Source organism: Muscardinus avellanarius, assembly GCF_963383645.1.
Source record: "Muscardinus avellanarius genome assembly, chromosome: 11".
Classification (NCBI taxonomy): domain Eukaryota; kingdom Metazoa; phylum Chordata; class Mammalia; order Rodentia; family Gliridae; genus Muscardinus; species Muscardinus avellanarius.
The window spans coordinates 11,278,221-11,302,758 of NC_137797.1; the positions used below are offsets into that span (position 1 = coordinate 11,278,221).

General features: G+C 57.3%; 1 protein-coding gene across 1 annotated transcript; it reads right to left on the minus strand.

The window, feature by feature from the left end:
• Positions 1-2,308: 2,308 nt before the first annotated feature.
• Positions 2,309-4,802, minus strand: CDC42EP1 (CDC42 effector protein 1; the record flags this gene model as incomplete). Its single annotated transcript, XM_080705578.1, has 2 exons — positions 2,309-2,997; positions 4,340-4,802. 2 exons carry the CDS (start codon positions 4,800-4,802, stop codon positions 2,309-2,311), a joined length of 1,152 nt encoding a protein of 383 aa, XP_080561704.1.
• Positions 4,803-24,538: the final 19,736 nt, after the last annotated feature.

Genomic DNA, 24,538 nt, shown 5'->3' on the forward strand with positions numbered 1-24,538 from the left:
ACGTGATCTCGCAGTGGGAACAGGAGGCGGAACCCTTGAATCCAGAAGCAGAGATACCGCGTGACTACAGGTGCCGCGAGATATACACGAGATCGCGAGAGAATCGGCAGGCCTATAAAACGGCCATGCCTCCGATCCACCACGTGACTCAGCCGGCCAATCAGGACTGTGCGCAACTCTCCAGATGTGTGGCCCACCGGTCACTTTCCCCATGGCCGGCTGACTCCCGGGAGGGTGCCAGGCTGGGTCCGAATACAGCAGCGGTCTCTGATAACCCAGTTGGTGTTTTTACCTCCCTCCTAAACTCCTTAACTCTATTTTCAACGTTTCAGATCGCAAGTTCGAGGCCAGCCTCAATAATTTACCTAGACCCTTTGGCAACTTAGTGAGACTTTTTCAAAATAAAAAATAAAATAGGGCAGTGGGCGTGGTGGCGCACACTTGTCATCCCAGCATTCGGGAGGCTGAGACTGGAGGACTGCGGTTCGCGGCCCGTCTCAGCTACATAGCGAGGCCCTTTGCAACTCAGTGAAACCCTGTTTCAAAATAAAGAATAAAAAGTAGGGCTGGGGATGTGGCTCAGAGGTTCCATGCCCAGTGCCACAAAAATAAATATAAATAAATAAAATAGGGCTGGGGATGTGGCTCAGAGGTAGAACACACCTGGCTTGAATCGCTAGTATCCAATAAAAACCAAACCCACCCCCCCAAAAAAAAAAACACCACATTTCTTTTGATGTTCTTCCAGCTTATGGTTAACCCAGGCACTCTGACTCAAGCTCTTTTACCCAGGGCTGGCCCCTAGATCTCACCTGTCACCCCTGTCCCGCAGCTTTGTAATTAACCTGGGCCAGGGCTCAGAGAAGCTAGCCCTGCATTTCAACCCTCGCTTCAAGGAAAACGCCATTGTCTGCAACTCACTGGACGGCAGTTGGGGAAAAGAGGAAAGAGACAGTCACATGTGCTTCAGCCCGGGGACAGACGTCAAGGTGAGGCCCAAGGAGAAAGGGGTCTGTGACCTGGAAGGAATCCGAGGAAAGCCCAGAGGGCGCCAGCAGTTTAAGCCACCAGCGCTGCCCCAACCCTGAGGCTCCCAGGGCACCTCCTGCCTTCCTGACCTGACACCCTCCCTCCCGCAGATCAGCGTGACCTTTCACGGTGATAAATTCAAGGTGGCGCTGCCGGATGGGAACCACGTGACTTTCCCCAACCGGCTGGGCGTCAGCGACCTGAGCGTACAGGGTGGGCTCCACATCTCCTCCTTCAAGTTCGACTGAGTGGACACCTGGGGGCCGGGTGCAGGCCCCACACCTGCTGTTCCTGCCCCTCTGACCCCATTTTTGTCCCTCAAAGCCAAGAGCAAACAAAATAAATCTTTCCTGGAATCCTTCTGCGGCGGGAAGTGTGAGCTCTTTCCATGCGTTTTAATGTTCCTGGATTCTTAGTGATACAGAGGGGGAAACGGAGGCAGGAGAACATGGCACTGCCAGAGAGGCGGGCAGGGGAGGCTGGGACATGTCCCGACACTGGATCTTGCTGCCCTCCCCCAGGGCATCGCGGGGCAGACATGGTTCCAGGCACCTGGGGCAGGGGCGGTACAGGAACAGCAGATAAGGCTCCACCTGGGCCTCTTATCGCTGGGCATCCGGCTGGGTTACTCATTACCTCCGGCCCTCCCCGGCTGGGGGCCTGGAGGGAGGCCCCTGACTCTCCGAGCTCCCAGGCCCCCCCCGCCAGGCATCTCAGCAGGGGGGCCGGTGCTGTCCCTGCCTCTTGCAGGACACTTTTATAAAAAAGCCTTTAAAATCAGGTCCCAGAGGCAGGTCGAGGGCACACAGGAAGGCAGGATCCGGCCTTTCTCTGGGCCAAGTGAGATTACTGGGTAGGCAGCCTGGGATGGGGCTCTTGGGGGTGCTGTGGGGGGTCCCCGGGCCCCACTGGGAGAGGAGACAATGGCTCTGTGTGGTACACTCTCCACCCTCTCAAGGGCAGCTTCCTGGGGCACAAAGGCCGCACTGTGAGGCTGGCCCTTCAGGCAGTGGGGGTGGCATGGGGTGAGGCCAGGAGAAGGCTACTGGGCCCAGAGAATCCTTGGGGGAGACCGATCAGCTCCGCAGGGCACTGGGGACCAAGGTCCCAGGACGCGGCTGCACTCCTGTCCTCTCGTGCCTGCCCTCAGAGATCGTGGGGCTTGGGGGGCAGCATGGCTCTCCCACGTCTTGTCCAGCGGGACCCAGTTCTGGGGGCTTAGGGGCTGGTTCTCCCCAGGCTCTTCGGGAGGCAGGCAGGGCCCCGGCCCTGCGGCTGCTCACACCTTGACTTCGTCATCCTCCTCGGCATCGGCGAAGCTGAAGGTGCTGGCCTGCACCGCGCTGGGCACCGGGGCCCTGCTGTCCGCCGGGGGCTCCCTCCACTCCTCCTCCAGGCTCTCCCAGGAGGCCCGAGCCTGGGGCAGCACCTCCGCCAGCTGCCGCCGGGCATCCATCTCGGTGTAGTGGCGGCTGGCCCCCCAGCCGGCTCCCCAGTGCCTGCCGAGGGCCGCGCCGGCGGGTACTCGGGAACCCTCTCCCAGAGGGCCGGCCCTTGGCCCAGCCACTGGGCCCAGCCCAGCAGTTACCCCATTGGGGAAATGTCCATGGGGTGAGGGGCTCACAGTGGGGGCCGGGGAGCTTGTAACAGGGGCCAAAGGGTTTGTGGCAGGGGTTACAGGGTTTGTGGCAGGGGCAGAAGGGTCTGTGGCAGCAACTGGAGGGTTTGCAGCCGGGACTGGGGTCTCAGCTGCAGGAGCTTCCGAGAGGCTCATGACCCCTAAGAGCTCACTAAGGAGGGAAGGCCCAAGGTCAAGGTCAAGGCGGAAGGACAGCAGAGAGTCTGAGCGGCGAAGCTCGGGCTCCGCGGGAAAGGAACCGTCTCTGTCTCTGTCTCTTCCACGGTCTCGGTCGCTAGCCTTTTCCAGGCGGGGAAGGCGGGCGATGGTGCAGAATCCCGAGTCCAGGCCTGGAAGAGAAACGGGGATGGGTCAGAGCCGGGGTCTCTAACCAGCAAGGACCAACCCTGGCTTGCTGTGTGGCCTCTGGCCAGTCGCTACTCCGTCTGGCCTCAGTTTCCCCCACCTTTCTAACAGAGGGAGCCCCGTGGTCTGTGTGGCCCTAGGAACTGAAGGTCATCACCATCCTCATTCCTGTGCTCAGAAGAGGAAATGAGGCCTCGCTGGGGCTGAAAACCAGCCTCGCTCAAGGCCACAGTCTGACAGGTGGGGCAGTCCCCAATGTGAACTTAGCCGGGGTCAGATTCCCTGCCTTGTCACTGGCAGAGAGGTGGCCGCAGGGGAGCCCCGCCGCCTGTGACTGGTTTGTGGACACTCGGCAGAACCAGCAGCCAGGGTCTGACTGCAGAGAAATCACAGGCTCCAAGGTCGGGCACGTGTCCTCCTAAGGTCACCTGGTCCAGCCCCTGCCTCCAGGACTACCAGGCCTGAGTGATGGGATTAGTGTCTCCAGAAGAGCTCTGCGCAGCCCCAGGTGCAGCTGCGGTAGGGCGACACTGCACGGCAGGGCCTGGCCACCAGGTGGCAGCACCAGCCCACAGCCCCTAGCAGAGCTGTCCCAGCAGGGCCCAGGTGGTATACTCTTGTGCGAACAGTTCTCCACAGTTGCAGAAAACTTCCAAGTAACAATAATGGTTCCAGGGTCCCGAGCCAGCCCTTACTACGTGCCAGACTTTGAGTCTCACACAGCACCTGGATGATCTCACTGAGTTTTAGCAAGGGCCCTGAGGGACTCAATATACGGGCAAGGACCTAAGCTCAAAGGTCAGTGGGCTTGCTGGGAACTGGCGGAGTCAGGATTAGAACCCAGAGCCCAGCCTCTTTATTTATTTATTTGTTTATTTATTTTGTGGTACTGTGGATGAAACCCAGGGGCATTCTACCTCCGAGCTACACCCCCCAGCCCTATTTTTTATTCTTTATTTTTGAAACAAGGGCCTCACTAAGTAGCCGAGGCTGGCCATGAACCACGATCCTCTTGTCTCAGCCTCCCAAGTACAGGATTACAAGCGTGCACCTAGGCTCTTACCCTCTCCATGAGATCATCTGACAGTAGGGGGCTGCGTTAGTTGAAGGGGGCTAGGACCCAGAGAGGGAGAAGGGCTTGTCTGAATCACACAGCAAGTTAGGGGCAGTTGGAACTCAAAATCCACCTCTTCCAGTTCAACTTCAGTGTGCTTGAGGGAGACAAGGGCAGGGCTGAAGGGTTTCCTTTGGGGCTTGGCAGAGCTACCAACCCCTCTGAGCCCCAGACTCAGCACTGGAAAATGGGCAAATGACCCGAGCTCTCACCGTAACTGGAGCGGCCGTCTGTGACGGCGGCAGGGCTGCCATCGAAGCTGAAATTGCCCACCACCAGGCTGTCATAGGCCGCCTGGTTGAGTTGGGGCAGGGAGATGGCGTTCTTGATGATGGGGGAGACGGCGGGCGGAGCTGGCGAGGGCGCGGGTGGAGAAGCCATCCTCCGGGGTGGCACTCCCACCCTCCGCACCTGCTGGAGCTTCCTGGCCAGGAAGCTGCGGGGCGAGCGGTGGGTGCCTCCGGAGCTGCCACCGTGGTTACTAAGGAAGGAGGTGTCGCCGAAGACATCGCCCCCTCGGCCCACGTGCATGGTGTGGCGGAAGTCCCCGAGTGGGGGGCTGATCATGTCTGCGGTCAGCCTCCTCTTCCCCTGTGAGCTGGACACCCAGCCCACGGGCGAGAGCTTGCCCAGGCTCATGGTGGGGGCTGCTCTGGCCCCCTGGGGGCCAGGCATCGGCTCTGGCTGCTCAGCACCGCCAGTCCATGCCAGCCCTGGGCCAAGGGAGGGAGGCAGGCTGGGTCCAGGGTCCCTTCTCAGCCCCTTCCTCTCAGTGGCAGGTGGGGGGAGGTCACCCCTCGTCTCTCCTAAGGACTGGCCTCAGTGCTGAGGCTGCGGGGCGTCCGCGCTGGTCTCTCCTGAAGGCTCCCAGCTCTGGGGATGCTGCTGCTGGTGGACCGGCAGAGAAGGCATCAGAGGGGGCTTCAAATGTGGGCGGCCCCTTTCCTGCCCAGGGGCGGAGACCTGGGAAGACAGACAGGACAGTGAGAGGCAGGCCTGGTGCAGAGGAGGAAATCCTGGGTCCAAACAACAGCCCAAGAGAACAAACGGTTACGTCCGACAGCACGGACGGAGACAGCCGACCGACAAGGAACGGAAGCCGGCCCAGAGGAGGACGGGCCGCGCGAGGCCACGGAAGGGAGTTCAGGAAGTGTGGACGGAGATAGAAATCAGGCTGCAGTTGTCTGTACGGAGGTGTCCACTGAGCGGGTCAAAAAATACCCACCAAGCTGCACACTACCACGCACAGCAGCAGAGAACATAAAGGACATAAACGAGGGCCACCCAGGGCACTTAGGAAGCACGTGGGAAGGGCATCCCCACGTCACTCGCTCAGACCGAGGGAGGCACTACAGGAGGAGAAACTGAGGCACAGGTGGGACAGGACTTTCCTGAGGCCTCACAGTAGGAAATGGAAATGGTAAAGCAGGCCCCAAAGCCCAGACCCCTGGGCAACACTGCCTCCTGCTGGCACACGCTGAGCAAGGCGCCTCCTTTCTCTGGGGTTAAAATCTTCCACCCAGAGAAGCCAGGAGGCATCCCGCCAAGGCTTTGTGAACTGCCCGGTAAACAGTCGGGCGCAGAGGCTCCTCAGAACCGCGCTCCTTCAAGGTGCTTCCTGGAAAAGGGATCCTGTGGGCAAACACGGCTTTTGAGCAGAACCGAGGCTGTCGGATTGATCTAGGAACCTTGTTGTCAGGGAACAAGTTTTGGCTATTGCTTGGCAGGTGTCAAAAGCTATTCCGCGCCCTCTCTTCCTTCTCCATCTCTACCACACCCTCCCCAGCTCCTACCGTCTCCCCTTCCCCCACGGTATCATAGAAAGTCTGGGCTGGAGGGCACCTGGGATCCTGGGATCCAACCTCTGGTTTTCCGTGGCCCAGAGGGGGCGGAGCTTGTTCAAGGTCGCATCTGAAGAACTAGTTGAGGCTTGAACTCAGGGCCTCTGACTCACCTAAGCCCAGGACTGGCCTGTGCAGGCGGGCGGCCTCAGATGGGCTGCACACTCAGGGTGGGGCAGCTGCCTGGATTTTCCAGCCTCTTTCTGCCAGGACTCAGCCTGGGTTCTGCACGTGGCCGGCGCCAATCAATACCAGTTTAATCGCAGCTCTGTGATAACCTTCACATGGCAGGATCCCACCTCCCGGTGTGCCACCCTCCAAGGGTTGAGGGTAGGTTGGGGACCCGGTGTCCTGACAGTGTGACCTTGGGCAAGTCCCTTGCGCCACAGACCTGGGCCCCCAGCTGATAAGATTGATAAGGGCTCCTAAGGGCACACCTAGACCTGAGTCTCCACCTCTTTTTTTTGTTTTTCGAACCTTTGCTGCCACCTCTAAACATAAAAATTTCTCAGCCCTGCCCTCCATGTGTTATTTGAAATTCAAAATAGGTTAAATAACAAGATAAAAAACAAAGAAGGCATGGGACAAAGCTGGCTTTGTCTTCTGACCACATTCTCTTCCCTCCCCACCGTCTGACCCTCCCCCAGCCCTGGCTCCTCCCCCTGGGGGGGGCTTCTGAATCATCCCTTTCCCTGGCACCCCCGGCTCCAAGAAGCCCTCGTGGAATGTTTGCTGAAGTTCTGAAGCTCTCTGCAGTTGGCCAACCATCCCATGAGGTCATCTGATTCTCCAACAGCCCCCAAGGCCGGGCTGGCCCATTTTACAGGGAGGGCCAGGGTTCAGAGGAAAGAGGCTCCCCCAAGGTCACGTGGCTGGGACAGAGCCGGCCAGGTTCCTGTGCTCCGTGGAGCTTAAGGGGAATCTCGGGGTGAAGGAACTGTGGGGCGTGAGAGATGGGGTGGGTGTAACTCTGGGAAATGCCATGTGGAAGGGCCAAATGCCCTTGCCCCGTGGCCACACCCCCAGCTCCTGACTTCTGAGGTGGCCCTTGCTTCTCCAGGCAAAAGGGGCTCCTGTCCTCACCCCATCCCATGGCCACTCTGACGTGGGACACTGGCTTCCTCTCCAATCCTGTAATGAGCTCATCTCCCCAGTGCCTCTGGGCACCTCCAAATACTAGCCCCCCACCCTGCGCCCATTGCGGGGCTATGGAAAGGCAAGCTACTGGTGCCTGTCTGCCCCATGGAGAACGGGACAGATGTTCCTTCCAGGGGAGGGAGGGAGAGGGAGAAAGAGGCCTCTGATCCTGGAGCAGGAGCACTGGGCTCCCACCAGCACCTTTAGGCCAACAGCTTCCAGTCCAGGGACGCTTGGTGGCAGCCGCTGGTTACTGACCACAGCACACTGCTGGCCAATGGGTGTGCCCCACCTGGCAATGGAGTAGCAGGGCACTGGGCATCCTGGGGCACCAGCCCAGCAACACCACCTGTTGATGCCCACAATACCATTTCACAGAGGAGAAACAGGGCTGAGGAAGGAGACGGACTTAGAGTCCCAGAGCAAAACCTCAAGGGCCTGGGAGCCTGCCTGCCTCCTTGGGACTCTGCCAACGTCAGCAGTGAATGCCCTGGGGGTCGGGGTGAGGCTGGCGGGAGGGGGAAGAGTTGCTGGGCATGCCTTTTGGGGCAGGCCACCTGGCTCGGCAGACTTACGCCTGTCATCTGGGCACAGTGGTCGCCAAGCAGCCTCAGTGTCCCCAAAGTTTACCCTGTAGAGGACAGTGAGGCCTGAGGGTGGACTTAGGGACCACTTAATAGCAATGACCACAAGGACACTAGGATCCCACAGGGCTGCTGCAGAAGCACAGGTGGCCTGGGGGGCCTCCCCCACCCCCAGAGTGGAGGAGAGCTCTGGGTGGGGGCGGCTGCTCCCTGGGGCCACCACAGGCCGGGCTCCCCTCAGCCCCAAGGCCACTGCTCCAGTCCACAGGGGTGTCCAGTTGGGTGGCACCACCCCTGCTGGGCTGCGAGGGGTACGCCCCACATCTGTTCTGGTGCTGGAATTAGGGGCCAAGGCCCGAGTCTCCTGCCCTGAAATATCCAGCCGCTTAGAGGTGGAAGCCAGAGGAACCGAGGCTGGGAGGGGGAGCAGGCAGTTGGTAATCGCGCTGCTGCGGAGACACTTCCAGACTCGGAAGGGTCATGACATCGCCAAGTGACAGGGCCGAGAGAGGTGCTGGGGGCGGGACCCCCAGTCCTTGGCCAGCCGGTTAGTCTCTGCCCCTCACTGGGCCTCAGTTTCCCCACCTAGAAAATGGGCCTCAAACTTCGCAGGCCTGGCATGAGGCTGGGGTAAAATCAGAGCAATCTGGGGCGCCGCGGGATGGGAAGTCCGGGGAGGGCTGACCATAAAACACCCCCCCCAACCCGGGGGCCAGGGGAGGAAGAATGTGGAGGGTCCCTCTGGCCCGAGGGGAACCGGACGGGATGACCTCATCCGCTGCTCGGCCTGGAATGCAGAGGTTGGGGAGGGGGCAGGGTGGCTGGTCCATCTCCCTGGCACCCCCCCCCCCACTTCCCGGCCCTCCACCGAGGGGCCCGGCATTCCGGCACATCGCCCCCTCCCCGTCCTTCCTTTCCTTGGCCCGCGCAGGAAGGCGCGCAGACAGCCCGCTCCGCGCCCCCTCCTCCCGCGGTCGCTTTACGGTCCCCCCTTCCAGCTCTGCCCCCCGCTCGCCAGGACGCGGCAACCCCCAAACTCCGAGCGCCCGGGCCGCTCCCTCCCGCCGGCGCTGGCACCGCCGCCTCCCGCAGCCGCCCCCCCCCACCGCCCCGAGCGCCAGGGAGGGTGCGGGACCCCGCCGCCCCCGGACCCCAGCCCCGCGCCGGCCGCTCCTACCTCCCGCGGGAGCCCGGGCCGCCGCTCCGTGCGCAGCGCAGAGTCGCCGGGCCGGTCTGCGCCGCGCGGGCCGCGGGCCGCCGCTGGATGGGGCGGGGGCGGGGTGTGGGCGCTGCCTCCGCCCCGCCGCCCCCTCCCGGCGCTGTCCACCGCCCCGGGCTGCAGGGGGCGCCCGGGGGGCCGCTCCGCCCTCTGCCGGCCACCCCTTCCCCGGGGGCTCCCCGCGAGGCACCGGGGTGCCCGGGCCGACGACTGCCTGGCCGTCTCCAGCGCTGTCCGCGGGAGTGGGGGAACTGGAAGCCTCCAGAGCCCTTAGACCTGGGGTTTTTGATCGTTTGTTTTTTGCGGTACTGGGGATGGAACCCAGGGCATTCTACCTTCCAGCCACACCCCCAGCCCGATTTTTTATTATTTTGAAACAGGGTCTCACTGAGTTCCAAAGGGCCTCACTTAGTAGTAGCTGAGGCTGTCCGCAAACCCAGATCCTCCTGTTTCAAGCCCCGCAGACCTTGAGTTTTCTAAGGGGGGGGTGCCCACTCTTTCTTCCAACCCCCATTCCTTTCTTTTCACCAAACACAGGCCAGGCGATGCCCGCAGGACGGACCCTATCACACCTGCTCCTGCCTCCGGCAGGCACTCGTGCAGTGCTGGAGTGCGGTGGCCAAGGATTTTTACAGAGAGCAGTCCCGGCTCTTTACACCTCACCACTACCTATCCTTCAGTGCCTCAGTTTCCCTCCCGGTAAAGTGGGATAATCTAAGCAGGCGTCAGGTGTTATGTTATTAGTGTTTCCTGCTCCATCAGCACCTAGGTTTGCTGTACAGGTAAACGAGGTCAAACCTCAGAAACCTTCACTGAGCGACCGGCACTGGGGTCAGGGAATCAGCAGTGCCTGGGATCTAATGATATGTATCCCCAGGAGGTGCAGTAGATCTCTGAACTCTGCCTCCTGTGTGACCAGGTCTTCTCCCCTCTGACTGTGAGCTCCCTGAGGGCAGGCAGGAAGTCCTGGGGACCACCGGGGGGCAGAGAGGTCCCTAACACAGTCTTCAGGGTGGGAGGGCTCAGGAAGGTTTCCCAGGGGGATGACACCTGAGTTCAGGTATTATTATTGTTGTTGTTGTACTAGGGATGGAATCCAGAGAGGTTCTATCTCCGAGCTACACTCCAACCCTGTTTTATTCTTTTATTTAGAAACAGGGTCTCACTAAGTTGCTGAGGCTGGCTGCGAATAATCCTCCAATCTCAACCTTCCAAACACTGGCATTACAAGCGTGTGCCACCACGCTCAGCCAGATTTAAATTATAATGGACAGAAGGCAAAAGCCTACAGGGTGGAACACACCTGTAATATCACACTCTGAGACAAGGATCACAGGTTCGAGGCCAGCCTCAGCAACTTAATGAGACCCTTGTTTTGAAATAAAGTAGAACCAGGTGTGGTGGTGCATGCTTGTAATCCCAGCACTTAGGAAGCTGAAATAGGAGGATCACAGGTTGGCAGCCAACCTCAGCAGCTTAGTGAGGCCCTCTGAAACTTAGTAAGACCCTGTTTCAAAATGCAAGTAAAGAAATAGAAGCCGGGCGTGGTGGCGCACGCTTGTAATCCCAGCATTTGGGAGGCTGATACAGGAGGATGGTGGTTCGCGGACATCCTCAGCTACTTAGGCCCTTTTCAACTCAGTGAGACCCTGTCTCAAAATAAAGAATAAAAAACAGGGCTGGGGATGTAGCTTGGAGGTAGAATACCCCTGGGTTCTATCCCCCCCCCCAAAAAAAAATAGGGCTGGTGGTGTAGCTCAGAGGTAGAATGCTTCTGGATTCAATGATTTGACAGGATGGCCATACTTCACATTTTGCCTAGGACACCTACTGCCCCAGTGTAATTATTATTCTTATTGGTACTGGAGACTGAGCACAGGGGCTTTCTACCTCTGAGCTGCACCCTCAGCCCTTTTTAATTTTGCTTTCTTGCTAGCTTGGCGAGAGTCTTACTACTTGCTGAGGCTGGCCTCAAACCTTTTTCTTTTTAAGAATCTCCTTAAATTGCTGCAGCTGGCCTCTGACCCGTGATCCTCCTACTTCAGCCTCCAAATGCCAGAATCACAAGCATGTACCCCTGCGCCTGGCTCCCAGTGAAATTATTAATAGCACCTGCCGCCACTCTCAAAGGTCATCGGTGAGACAGTAAGAGGCACATCGTTCCGTCAGAGGGTCCCTGGGCAGCTGGCACTGGAAGCAGTTGGTTCAGTGTCCAGGGCCCTGAGCTCAAATCCTGGCCCAGTGGCTGACCGTGAGTAAGCACTGGGCTCCTCTAAGCCTGGAGTTTTTCACCCCACCCCCACTTTTTTTTTTTTTTTTTTTTTGGTACTGGGGATTCAACCTCCAAGCTATACCCCAGCCCTTTTTATTTTTTGTTTTGAAACAGGGTCTCTCTAGGTTGATGAGGGTCTCACTACTTGCTGAGGCTGTCCTTGAGCCTGCAATTCTCCTGTCTCAGCCTCCCAAGGCCTGGGATTGCAGGGGTGCGCCACTATACCTGCCTTAAGCCTTACATCTATAAAATGGGTATAATAATTGCAGAAGTGTTGCAAGCCCCACAGAAAGGGCTGGAAAGCAGTCCTGATGGGAGTGGTCACAACCTGATCCACACCAGCTGCGTCCTCTGTACCCAGCCCGGAGGCCGAGAACCTCCCAACCGTGTGCCAGACACTTTGTCCCCTTCGATCTGCGAGAAGGGAATTTTTGCCCCCGCTTTTTTGGGTGGGAATTGAAATGGGGTGCTCTACCACTGAGCTCCATATTTTAAAAATATTATTTAACCTATAATCCCAGTACTTGGGAGGCTGAGGTGGGAGAATCACAGGATAGAGACCAGCTTAAGCAACCTGTAAGACTGTTTCCAAACAAAAAAATTTTAAAAAGGGCTGGAGGTTTAGCTTGGAGCTAGAATGCCCCTGGGTTCAATCTCCAGGAACATGCACACACACACACACACACACACACACACACAATTTAAATTTTACTTTGAGACAGACTCTAAGTTGCCCAAGCTGGTCTCAAGCTCCCTGCCTCAGCCTCCCAAGTAGCACCGGGGATTGAACCCAGGGGCATTCTACCTCCAAGTTACACGTCCAGTCCTTTTTTGTTTCTGTTTTTGTTTTGAAACAGGGTCTCACCCAGTCCCCCAGGGGCGCTGTTATACTTACGGGAGGCTGGCATCAGGGCCACGGAGACTACACTCCATACTCTCCTTTCTTTTTTAATTTTTATCTTTATTTTTGTAGTACTGGGGATGGAATCCAGGGACATTCTACCTCTGAGCTACACCCCCAGCCCTATTTTTATTTTATTTTATTTTTTGAAACAGGGTCTCACTAAGTTACAGAAAGCCTTATTAATTTGCCAGGTCTGGCCACGAACCTACAATCCTCCTGTCTTAGCATTTCAAATACTGGAATTACAAGCCACCATGCCTGGCCCTTCTTTCTTTTTAATTTTAATTTTTCTAATACAGGGAATTGAACACCCAGCCTTTCTTATTTATTTATTTATTTATTTATTTATTTATTGGTGGTAGTGGGGGTGGAACCCAGGGGCTTTTCTACCTCTGGGCTATATACTCCCAGACCTGTTTTATATTTTATTTGGAAACGGGATCTCACTAAGTTACTGAGAGCCTCACTAAGTAGCTGAGGCTGGTTTCGAACCTGTGTGATCCTCCTGTCTCAGCCTCCCAAGCGCCTCTCTTTTATTTTTATTTATTTATTTATTTATTTATTTATTTATTTATTTATTTATTTATTTTGCGGGTCTGGGGATGGATTCCAGAAGCATTTGACCTCCGAGCTACACCCCCTGCCCAATTTATTTTTATTCTTTATTTTTTATTTATTTTTTATTTATTTATTTTTTTTGGTGGTACTGGGGTTTCTGGAAGCCCTTCTACCTCCGGGCTACACTCCCAGACCTATTTTTACATTTTTATTTGGAAACAGGGTCTCCTAAGCCAGCGCGCGGCTGGCTTCGAACCTGCGCGATCCTCCTGTCTCTGCCTCCCAAGCGCAGGGATTACAAGCGTGCGCCACCACGCCCGGCCTTTATTCTTTATTTTGAAACAGGGTCTCACTGAGTTGCGAAGGGCCTCACTAAGTAGCTGAGGCTGTCTGCGAACTGTGATCCTCCAGTCGCAGCCTCCCAAATGCTGGGATTACAAGCGTGCGCCACCACGCCCGGCATTTTAAATTTTGAAACAGAGTCTTGCTAAGTGGCTGTGCACAGCCTCAAACCTGTGATCCTCCTGTCTCAGTCTTTCAAGTGCTGAGATGATAGGTTTGGCCTGTCCTCTCCCTTCTAGGATGCCGGATGCGTTTCCAAGTTGGACAGATGAAGTCGGAACCCAGCTTTGTCTCACCAGCAGGTGAACTTGGGCACGCACCTCCCACCTTGGCCTCGGCTGGACAGTGTGTGATGAGCCAGGGAGGTGGCCGCCTGTCCTGCAGCAGCGGCCAAGGAAGGGTGCCTCCTGTTGTCGCCGTTAACATTTTCCCTTCCCTCGTGGGCAGATCCACTGACCGCAGGGTGAGTAAGTCGCTGCTGCTGGGCAGCCCTGAGCCTGTACCGCTCGGGGCAGTGGCGGGGGGATGCAGTTGCCCCTCTCAGGAGGCGTAGAGTCTGATGGGGAAGTGAGAGGCCAGGGGATTGGGGAGGGTGAAGGGTCAGAACAGAAGCGGAAGGCACCAGGGAGCCAGAGCCCAGACTGGGAGGCTTGCCGGGCCCCGCCCGTGACCCAGGAGGGCAGAAGATGAGCCAGGAAGGGAGGGAGTAGCACCGATGCCAAGCTCAGGTGGGGGAGGCTGGGGGCGCTGCGGGGCATGGCACGCTGGGCCACCAGGCAGGGATCACAGCCCCTGGGGCCACTGAGGGTCCTTGCAGGGGCCGCCCAGCTGGGTGCTGATGGACAGCTTTCCCCTCTGTGCACCTGAGGCCTGGCACTGTTCTGGGGGGCAGGAGCTGGAAGGGGCCTCAGCCCTCTGCTTCCCTCCCCAGAGCCCCAGGACTCAGCATGCTCCTGGGGACACTGAGGCCGCGAGGGCCGGACCTGCCGGGGTTAGGCTGTGGCGGAGTCCTGGGCTTCCACACTTCCATTTGAGAGCCTACTATGTGCTGGCTCCTGGCCTAGCAGGGGAGTCAGACAGGCTCTTGGTACTTGAAGGGGGTCCCAGGAAGGCTGCCTGCAGAGGGAAGGCGAGGCCCTACTCAGATGCAGCTGTGCACAGCTGTGCAAACCAGAGGGTGAGAGCCAGGCTGGGCACACTAAGTGCACGTGTCTGGCACGGGCGTGTGGCCGGGGTGTCGGGTGAGCGGTGACTGGGAGTCACGGCCTGGCCTGGGGCCGGTGATGGCAGATGAGTCCCTGGCCTAGGCAGTTTCTGGATGGGTTTTCAGGAGCAGCAGGGTCAGGGCCGGAGTTAATCTCCAGGGTATTCTGGAGGGAGTGGCGAGAGGCCCAGGGAGAGGCTGACTCCCGGAGACAGCTGTCAGGCCGGAAACGCCTCTGGAATTCCAGGCTCTGGGAAAAGGGCCCGCGTGTGGAAGAGATTTCTCAGGCGGAGCCCACTCAACTCTGGTTCCTAGCCCCCTGGTCTGCAGGGAAATGGGGGTGGGGAGGGACCCCCCCCAACACACAGTGATTAGCTTTCTCCTGGAGAACAAGAAGCTGGACAGGGGGGCTGAGGAAGGATGTGGGGCCAGTTCCTCTCGCCCCACCCCTGAGGAGGACAGATGGATGGATGGACGGAGGGGGTGGGGTGGGGCAGCAGTAGAGGACAGGCCCAGGTGACCCCGTTGTCTCTGGGGGGTGGGCCTGGGTGATGGGCCTGGGTTCTTCAGGGCTGGGCCAGGCTATTCCTGGCCTGGATGGAAGGGTGGGGAGGGGGTCTCCCAGAGACCTTTGTGCTCAACTTGAGGGGGATGGGGTGGACAGAGGAGGGGCTGGGGGACAGGAAATGCGTTTGAGAAGCAGAAACAATGGTCTATTCTCTGTGGTCCAGCCTGGCCTGAGAGATAGGCGGGCGGGCTGTGGGCCAGCCTGGCTGGCCCGCACTGTCTTAGCGTGGCCTCCTCCAGCCTAGCCCATCGCGGGCTCCTTCCTCCCTGCCGCGCACCGGGGGCCCGTTCCCCACACATGGATGTTTTCTTCTAACAAAAGCCCGTCTGTGGCTACTGGGGGCCTTCCGTGTTCATGAAGGAGGGAGCGCCCACGTGCCCGCCTGTTCCCACGAGGGCCAGCAAGGGGCCGCGGTGCTCCTGGCTCTAGCCCAGCCCGTTTCATCCAGGGACACCCCAGCCCCCATGCTTGGTGGCTTGTGGCTTCCTCCGGCCTTGCTGAGGAGGGGCAGGGCAGCGAGAGGGGAGGCGCTTGCGGGCATCTCCTGACCCCATCCCGGCCGCCAGCTCTGTGTTCTGCTCTGTGTGCCCGAGCCTCAGCTCCATTGTTCAGACGAGGACTTGGGCCAAGGGCAAAGGCCTGACGGTGGTCACACGCGCTGGAGTCCAGGCCTGTGGCACCTGCCGTACCCACTGCCTGAAGGGCAAAGGCTCTGTGACCCCCACCGGGGGGTGCTGGCCGCTGGCCGCTGAGTGTGGGAAGAGACCCTGCATGCTCTGCCCACTTCCTCCCGGGGCAGGAATTGCTCCAGCGTCCCTGACTGGTGGTGGCGGCGGCCTCGACTTATAAACCCTGGGTGGCTGGGAACTCAGAGGGCAGGCAGCTGGCTCTGCCAGCTGGGAATGTGTCCCTGAAACGGGACAGAAAGCAAGTATCTGTGCCCTCTGCTCCTGCCCCTCCACCTCCCGGGCTGCACAGGGACGCCCCTAGATGCTGGCCCTTTCTTTTCTCTTTCCTTTCTTCCTTTCTTCTTCTTTTTTTCCTTTTCTTTTCTTTCTTTCTTTGGTACTAGGGATTGAACCTAGGGACACCTTACCCTCAGCCCTTTTGATTTTTTTTTCAGTACTGGGGATGGAACCCAGCGGCATTCTACCTCCAAGCGACACCCCCTGCCCTATTTTTTAGTCTTTATTTTGAAACAGGGTCTCACTGAGTTGCAGAGGGCCTCACTAAGTAGCTGAGGCTGACCGAGAACTTGCGATCCTTCCATCTCAGCCTCCCAAATGCTGGAATTACAAGCGTGCGCCACCACGCCCGGCTTTTTCAGCCTCAGCCTTTTTAACTTTGAAACAGGGACTTACTAAGTTGCTGAGGACGTCGCTGAGTGGCTAAAGCTGACCTGGAACCTGCCAATTCTTCTGTCTCAGCCTTCCAAGTGCTGGGATTATAGACATGTACCACCACGCCTGGCCCTTTTTATTTTTTATTTTGTAACAGAGTCTCCCTAAGTTGCCCAGGCCAACCTCAAACTTGTGATCCTCCTGCCTTAGCCTCCTCAGATGCTGAAGTCACAGGCGAGCTCTTCCTTGCCCAGCAATGCTCCACCTTCCAATGTCAGAAGACCTGGCTCCACCTGGTACCAGCCGGGGATCCCAGGCAAGTGTCTCACCTTCTCATCTGTAAAATTGCAAGAGAGATTTTCGTCATCAAAGAGGCCTTGTGGGAGAGGAGCCATGCCCATGCGGCTGGGGCTGCGTCATCATGGCCGCGCGGGCTCCGGCCCTCGGACTGGCTGCGGCGGCGTTTCATGGACGCGACTGTCAAGTTGCAGCACACGCTCGTTAAGTGCAGAGCGGCGCTGGCACCAGGGCACGGCCAGGCCTTTGAACTCCGGGATCTTCAGCCCCGGCTCCAAGAGACAGGCTGCCACGGCGCACCGCTCTCCGCGCAGAGTAACCTTTATTCATTCACAAAGACTCCGACGACATCCTCCTGGGCAAGAAGAGGCTTTCACGGCTGGGCGCGGTGGCGCACACTTGGAATCCCGGTAGTTGGGTTTGAGACCAGTCTCAGCAACTTAACAAGACTCTCAGCAACCTATTAAGACTCTGTTTCAAAACAACAACAAAAATTGTTAAAAGGACTGGGGCCTGGAGGTGGTGGTATAGCAGTTGGTAATCCCAGTTCTTGGGAATCTGAGGAGGATCACAGGTTTAAGGCCAGCCTCGGTAACTTAGCAAGGCCCTCCACACTTAGTTAAGAACAAACAAATAGGCTGGTGGGGGGGGGTGCAGCTCAGAGATAGACTGCCTCTGGGTTTAATCTTCAGTCACACACACACACACACACACACACACACACACACACGGGCTGGGGGTATAGTTCAGAGGTAGAATAACCCAGGTTCAATGCCTAGTACTACCCTTTCTCTCCACACTCACACACAAAGAAGAAACTTTCCCAGCGGAGGAGATGGCCCAGAGAGGTCAAGTAACCCCTCTGAGGTCCCACAGCGCCTTCCTGCAGGGGGATTGATTCTCACCCTGCTGGGCCTGCAGGGGTTAAGAGCAGCAGAAGGCTGGGTCTCCAGGGGAGTGGGCAGCCCCCTCTCGTCTCTCACTGGGCCTTGGTGGGCAGCTGGACTCTGCCAGCCTCTGTTGACTCAGCCGGGTCTCCTGCCAAAGCTGGCTGGCCAGAGCTCCTCCCGGGAGCGGGGAGCGGCGGCCACATTCTTCTCCTGCGGGAGCCTGGGGGGGGTGACTGGCACCTCCTGGTGGAGTCTGTGTGCTGGAGAGGAACTCCTGGGGTTGGTGGGTGCTGGGCAGAGGCTGGGGCTAGGCAGGAATTTTTTTTGGGGGGTGTTAAGGCTGGGTAACCAAGGGGGGAGGACCAGGGCGCAGCGGGTTAGCCTGTGAACCGGGCTGCTTGGTCACATGGCCCAGCTTTGCCATTATTGAGCTGGGTCATTTTAGGAACCCACCACCACCATCCTGCTCCTCCGGCCTCAGTTTCCCCTTCTGTCAGGTGGGTGCGATGATAATAGGCCTGGCCTGCATTGCCTTCCAGCTGTTAGGAGGATCAAAGGCAAAGTGGGCTGGGCCACAGCAAAGCCTTTTGTAGATGCAGGACCCATGCGTGTGGCCTGGCCTTCTGTAGTGGGTGAGCCCAGGGGCAGTTCTGGGCGGTGGCACAAATCGCCCCGACATCCCTGCTGCCTCTGGGCGTCAGAGTGACAGGGGAGTAATGACAACACCTCCTCCCAGGCACACAGCCCTTGAGGGTTCCCGAGTTCCCCCATGGCCACTGTTTCAGGTTACCCCCAACTCCTGCCACAGGGCCTATGCACCGTGGTTCCCCTGCCTAGAACATTCTTCCCCCACATAGCTGAAAGGCCGCCACCAGCTCAGCTCCATCACATGCTCTCAGAGGACCATAGGACCTCACCCCAGCGGCACCCTCTTTCATGTGGCTGCTGTGACCTTGCTCCATCTGGGGATCATCTCCCCCAGCTCCGTGAGGGCAGAGACCGCGACTGGCTGGCTGGTGGCGTGTTGGAGAGGGGACCCAGCCTTCCAGGGTGGCTCTTACTGTCTCCTGTTCCAGGAGAGCAGCCTGAGGCCCAGACAGGCCCAACGGCTTGTCCGAGGTCACGGCTGAGAAGGGCGGGAGGCAGGACTGGACGGGCCTCTGGGGTGGCAGCCGTCTCCCTGGGGAACAGAGAGCCCGTCTTACAAGTCTGCTGGGCCCCTTTCTTCTCGTGGGCCGTGCTGTGCACCTATTTAGTTGCACACCGAGAGACAAAGATTGGTTTTAACAGAAAAGTGTGCCCCTGGGTCCAACGTGCGAACTAGCTGGGTCCCTCGTGGGCCACTGCCGTCCATCGAGGGCCAGGGCTCAGGCCCGGAGGCCCAGGGTGGACATTCCAGGGCCCCTCGCTGCCTGGGCAGGCCAGCTGGCCCAGCAGCCCTCCCGGGATTGCTTGAGCAGCTGTGGCCGGCGGATGCCCCACCCCCGGCGCCTCTGGGCCCGGAGCCCAGGCCTGTGGCCGCGCTGGGCTGGCACAGCTCCTCAGCTTCGGCCAGGAACACCGCAGGGATTTTAAAAATAAAGGGCCTTGAGACAGTGGCCTGGCCCCTGGCGGCTGTGGGCAGGGCGGGGCCGGACAGGGACAATGAGGGGGACACTGAGCCCTGGGGGCTGGCCCGGTGGCGACAGTCCGGGCCCTCTCCTCGCCCAGCCCTAGGCTGCTGATGCTTTCCTGAGCACCTACTAGGCGCCAGGTTGCTCTGGCCTTTCACCTCCTGAGCACCACCAGCTCTTCCTCCTCGGCACTGGACCTTCCTCGTGGCACCCCCAGGACATTTCACTCCCCCCCCCTCCTTTGGCCCAGCTAACAGGAAGCACAGCCAGGCAGGTCAAGAGTCCCGGGCCTCCAGAGCTCAGTGTCTGCACAAGGCAGGGGCCTGTGTGAAGGGGGGCTTCCTGTTTATGAGAATACAAGGACCCCCAGGGCGGTGCCTTGTGGGGGGGGCATCTCCTCCAGTGTCATTCCCAGGAGAGGCCCCGCGTGCCGGCGCACCCCTCCCCCTCCTGGGGGTAATGGCCGGCTGTGGAGTTGAATGTGACAGTCTACAGGAAGCATCGGGTTCCAGGGCCCCCTCAGTCTGGGTGCTCCGCCCAGTACCCTCTTTCAGCCCCAGGCCCTCCCTGGCTTTGATGGGGAGGAGCTGAGGCAGCAGCCTTCGCCAGCTGTGGCCAGGCTCCATGGGCCTCAGCCTCTGCCCCCTGGGCAGCTCAGCCTCCCCCTCCCCCAGGCCCCCACAGGCTCAGAGGATGAGGTGGGGCGGTCTAGAGGCCTCTGACTGGCACCCCTGGAGTCCCAGCTGCGCAGGAGGCTGAGGCAGGAGGATGGCAACTTCGAGGCCAGCCTGGCTAGCCTGTTTTTTTTGTAATTAATTAATTAATTTTTGTGGTACTGGGAATGGAATCCAGGGGCTTTCTACCTCTGGGCTACACTCCTAGACCTATTTTTATTTATTTATTTTTTGCAGGTCTGGGGATGAAACCCAGAGGCATTCGACCTCTGAGCTACACCCTCTGCCCTATTTTTTATTCTTTATTTTGAAACCAGGTCTCACTGAGTTGCAGAGGGCCTCACTAAGTAGCTGAGGCTGTCCACGAACCGCGATCCTCTGGTCTCAGCCTCCCGAATGCTGGGATTGCAAGCCTGCACCACCAGGCCCAGCTCTATGTTTATATTTTATTAGAAACAGGTTCTCACTAAGTTACTGAGAGCCTCACTCAGTAGCTGAGGCTGGCTTCAAACCTGTGTGATCCTCCTGTCTCAGCCTCCCAAGCGCTAGGATTACAAGTGTGTGCTACCACACCCGGCTCTATTTTTTTATTTTAACTTATTTTTATTTTTAGGTGCCAGGGATGGATCCCAGGGGCATTCTACCTCCGTGCGATACCCCCAGTCCTATTTTTTTATTCTTTATTTTGAAACAGGGTCTCACTGAGTTGCAAAGGGCCTAATTAAGTAGTTGAGGCTGTCTGCAAACCATGATCCTCCTGTCTCAGCCTCTCAAATGCTGGGATTGCAAGCGTGAGCCACCTGGCTTGGCTAGCCTGTTTTGCCATAAGAAAACATACTGGGGGTGTAGCTCGGGGTAAAATGTCCCTGGGTTCCGTCCTCAGTCACACACACACACACACACACACACACACACACACACACACACACACACACACGGCAAGGTGGTGGTGGTGGAGAAACCTCTGGCCAAGGGGCAGCTTCACTTCCAGAACAGCCCCTCCACCTTGGAAGCCCCAGGTACCAGGGGACAGATGCAGACGGGGGTGGGGCGGGCCAAAGGTGTCCCAGGGAAGCAAACACCCTGCCCACCCCCCCTCCCGCAGCCCGGCCAGTGTGTTCTGTGGTTGCCCAATAGGTATTGACCCGGCCCCGAGCCCATAAAGATCACCACACAGGGAAGGCAGAGCCCATGGAGACCTGCCCAGTCCCCTCTCCCTCAGCTAACCTAGGAGATGTAGGTAACTCCTGTCCTCTGTCTCCCTTCCTGACATGACCCCCCAGCTCAGAGTCCCTGGACACCGTCCCTGAGGGCACAACACTGTGGGTACTTGAGGCGGTTGTACCCAGAGGGCTGTGGGAGGAAGCCAGGGAGGGCTTCCCAGAGGAGGCCATCTTCCCTCTCTCTCTACTTCTCTTATTTATTTATTTATTTATTTATTTATTTATTTATTATTTATTTTCCCTCCCTCTCTTTTATGTATTTTTATTTATTTTTTTGTGGTACTGTGGATTGAACCCAGGAACTTTTTTTTTTTTTGGGGGGGCTACTGGGGCTTGAACCCAGGGGTATTCTACCTTTGAGCTATATCCTCAGCCCTATTTTTCCTCTTTCTTTTCTTTTCTTTTCTTTTCTTTTCTTTTCTTTTCTTTCCTTATTTGGTGGTACTGGGGGTGGAACCCAGGGGCTTTTCTACCTCTGGGTTATACTCCCAGACCCATTTTATACTTTATTTGGAAACAGGGTCTCACTCAGTAGCCGAGGCTGGCTTTGAACCTGTGCGATTCTCCTCTCTCAGCCTCCCAAGTGCTGGGATTACAAGCGTGCACCACCATGCCCTGCTTTTATTCTTTATTTTGGAACAGGGTCTCACTAAGTTGCCGAGGGCCTCACTAATTAGCTGAGGCTGGCTGCGAACCCGTGGTCCATTACACCCGGCTGGAGCATTCTACCTCTGAGCAACACCCCCAGCCCTATTTTTCTTTTGAAAAAGGGTCTTGCTAGATTGATGAGCGTCTCACTACTTGCTGAGTCTGTCCTCGAACCTGTGGTCCTCTTGTCTCAGCTTCCTAAGTACTGGGATTATAAGCGTGAGCCACCATGCCCGGTTACTCTTTCAATACGGAATCCTGAAATCTGGGTAGGGTGTCATTTCCAGTGAGTGAGGGGCAGGGAAGGGGAAGGGGAGGCATGTGTGGCGGCTGAGATGGGGTGGGGGATGGCGGTCACTGGTCAGGACTGGGCTTTCAATGGGCGATGGGCTGGCAGGGGCTCCGTGGGGCTCCTTGCCCCCCACTTCTGCCTCTGTGAGTGGCCACTGCCCCCAGCAACCCACCACTGGCTTCCCAGCTCCTGCGAGGCCGTGGGCGGCGCAGCCAAGTTCCAGCTGTGTGACCTCGGCGGCGTTATTAACCTTACTGGCCTTGGTTTCCCTCTCTGTGTGATGGGGCTGGGGGTAACTGCCTACGAGGCTGGTGCTGGGAGAGAGTAATTAATTGGCAACGTAGCGAGCCACCTGGCACCCCGGCCGGCCTTCCAGCCTGCAAGTGTTGTTGTTTTGAGCCGAGGGAAAGAGAAAGTTGGTTCTCTTCCAGGGACACACGTTGACAGGTGGGTGGAAGGCGTTTTACCAGAAAAGTCCTCAAAGACCGATACTCAGCCCCAGGGACTCCCAGACTTGCCTGAACCCCCCTGGCTCTGGCTAAACATGCCGGCTTCCCTCCCCCACACTGACAGGCCTGGCTGGGACCGGCCTGGGGACTTGGACAAGGCGGGGGCCTGAGCCTTCTACCTGCAGGCATGGGGAGCATTCCTCTCCACTGACACCATGACTCTCTGCAAGTGTGCTCCTCCTGGGGATGCCATTCCTTCAAGACCATTTATTTATTTATTTATTTATTTGTTTGTTTATTTATTTAATTGTTTTGTGGTACTGAAGGCTAAGCCTAGTGGCATTCAATCTCTGAGCTACACTCCCAGCCATATTTGGGGTGTCTGGTACTTGAGGATCAGACCCAGGGGCATTCTACCTTTGAGCTACACCGTCAGCCCTGTTTTGTTTTGTTTTATTTATTTATTTATTTATTTATTTATTTAGTGGTACTGGGGGTGGAATCCAGGGGTTTTTCTACCTCTGGGTTATCCTCCCAGACCTATTTTAAACTTTATTTGGAAACAGGGTCTCACTAAGTTGCTGTGAGCCTCACTAAGTAGCTGAGGCTGGCTTCGAACCTGCGCGATCCTCCTGTCTCAGCCTCCCAAGCGCGGGGATTACAAGCGTGCGCCACCACGCCCGGCTGTTTTATTGTTTTGAAACAGGATCTTGCTCGAGATGAGATCTTGTTGATGAGTCTCACTACTTGTTGGGGCTGTACTCGAACCTGTGGTCCTCCGGTCTCAGCCTCTCAAGTAATGGGATTATAGGTGCATGCCATCACTCCTGGCTTATTTTTTATTTTGAAATAGAGTCTTGTTAAGCCGGGCGTGGTGGCGCACGCTTGTAATCCCGGCATTCGGGAGGCTGAGACCGGAGGATCACGGTTCTTGGACAGCCTCAGCTACTTAGTGAGGCCCTCTGCAATTCAGTGAAACCCTGTTTCCAAATAAAGAATAAAAAATAGGGCTGGGGGTGTAGCTCGGAGATAGAATGCCTTTGGGTTCCATCCCCAGTACCGCCCCCAAAAATAAATAAATAAAAAATCTTGCTGAATTGCTGCGGGCCTCACTGAGTTGCTGGGGCTGGCCTCAAACCTGTGATCCTTTTGTCTCAGCCTCCCAAGTACTGGAATTACAGGTGTGAGCCATCGTGCCCAGCTCAAAATAACTTTTTGTTTTAAGGCGGCTGTTCAGGCCTGTGCTCCAAAGTCTTGTCTGTGTTAACTTATCAATCCCAGGATGCACTAGGCACTTCATGTCGCTTTCATTTTTTCTGGTGGAGGTAAGAAGTTTGTCCAAGGCCAGGTGGTCTGTGAGGTGCCCACCTGGGATTTGAATGCAGACACGGGCTCTGAGTCTGCCCACCTGGCGTGGGGGGCACTTGGTAAAACTACTCTGGCCGGCTTGGCATAGGGGATGGGAGGTCCTTACATTTATTTATTTATTTTACTGGGGGTGGAACCGAGGGGCATTCTACCTCCGAGCTCCTCCCCGAGACCTATTTTTTATTCTTTATCTTGAAACAGGGTCTCACTAAGTGGCAGAGGGCCTCACTAAGTAGCTGAGGCTGCCCACAATCTGTGATATTCCTGTCTCAGCCTCCAAATACTAGGATTACAAGTATGTGCCACCAGGCCCGGTTTCTTTATGTATTTATGTAGTCATGTGTTCAGGTATATGTGTGTGTATGTATGTATGTATGTATGTATGTATTTTGGTACTGGGGGTTGAACCCAGGGCCATTCTACCTTCAAGCTACACCTCCAGCCTTATTTTATTATTTATTTTGCAGTGGGTTCTCACTAAGGTGCTGAAGCTGGCCTCAAACCTGAGATCCTCCTGTCTCGGCCTCCCAAGTACTGGGACTATAGGTGAGCACCCCACCCCTTACTCTTTACCCCTTTGCCTGATAAGGTTGTGACTTTTGAAGCAAGAAATGGCGGGTTCCATTTACACTCCCGTGGGCGGCCAGGAACTGGGGATGCAACTTTCTTGTTCTGCTTAGCTCCTTTGGGGGTGGTCCTCAGCCACCCCCCTGTGAGGTGGGGACCCAGCAGCTCCTGGTGTCAATACAGTCACCTGAGTGGGGGTGTCGAGAGCCGTCTGGGCTGTGGGTGCCCTGGGGCCTGGGGTGGCGGGGCGGGTGGGGAGTGGGGGCACTGAGGACTTGCGGGGCTCTTTCCTAGAGAGTATCGTTGACCTTCTTTCTAAGCCTCGTTGGGGATGGCCAGAGTCGGGGAGGTGACTGGGAGCCCGGCCCCCACACCTGCCCCGACCGACACCCAGCTTGCCCTGGCTGGCAGCTGCGGTGAT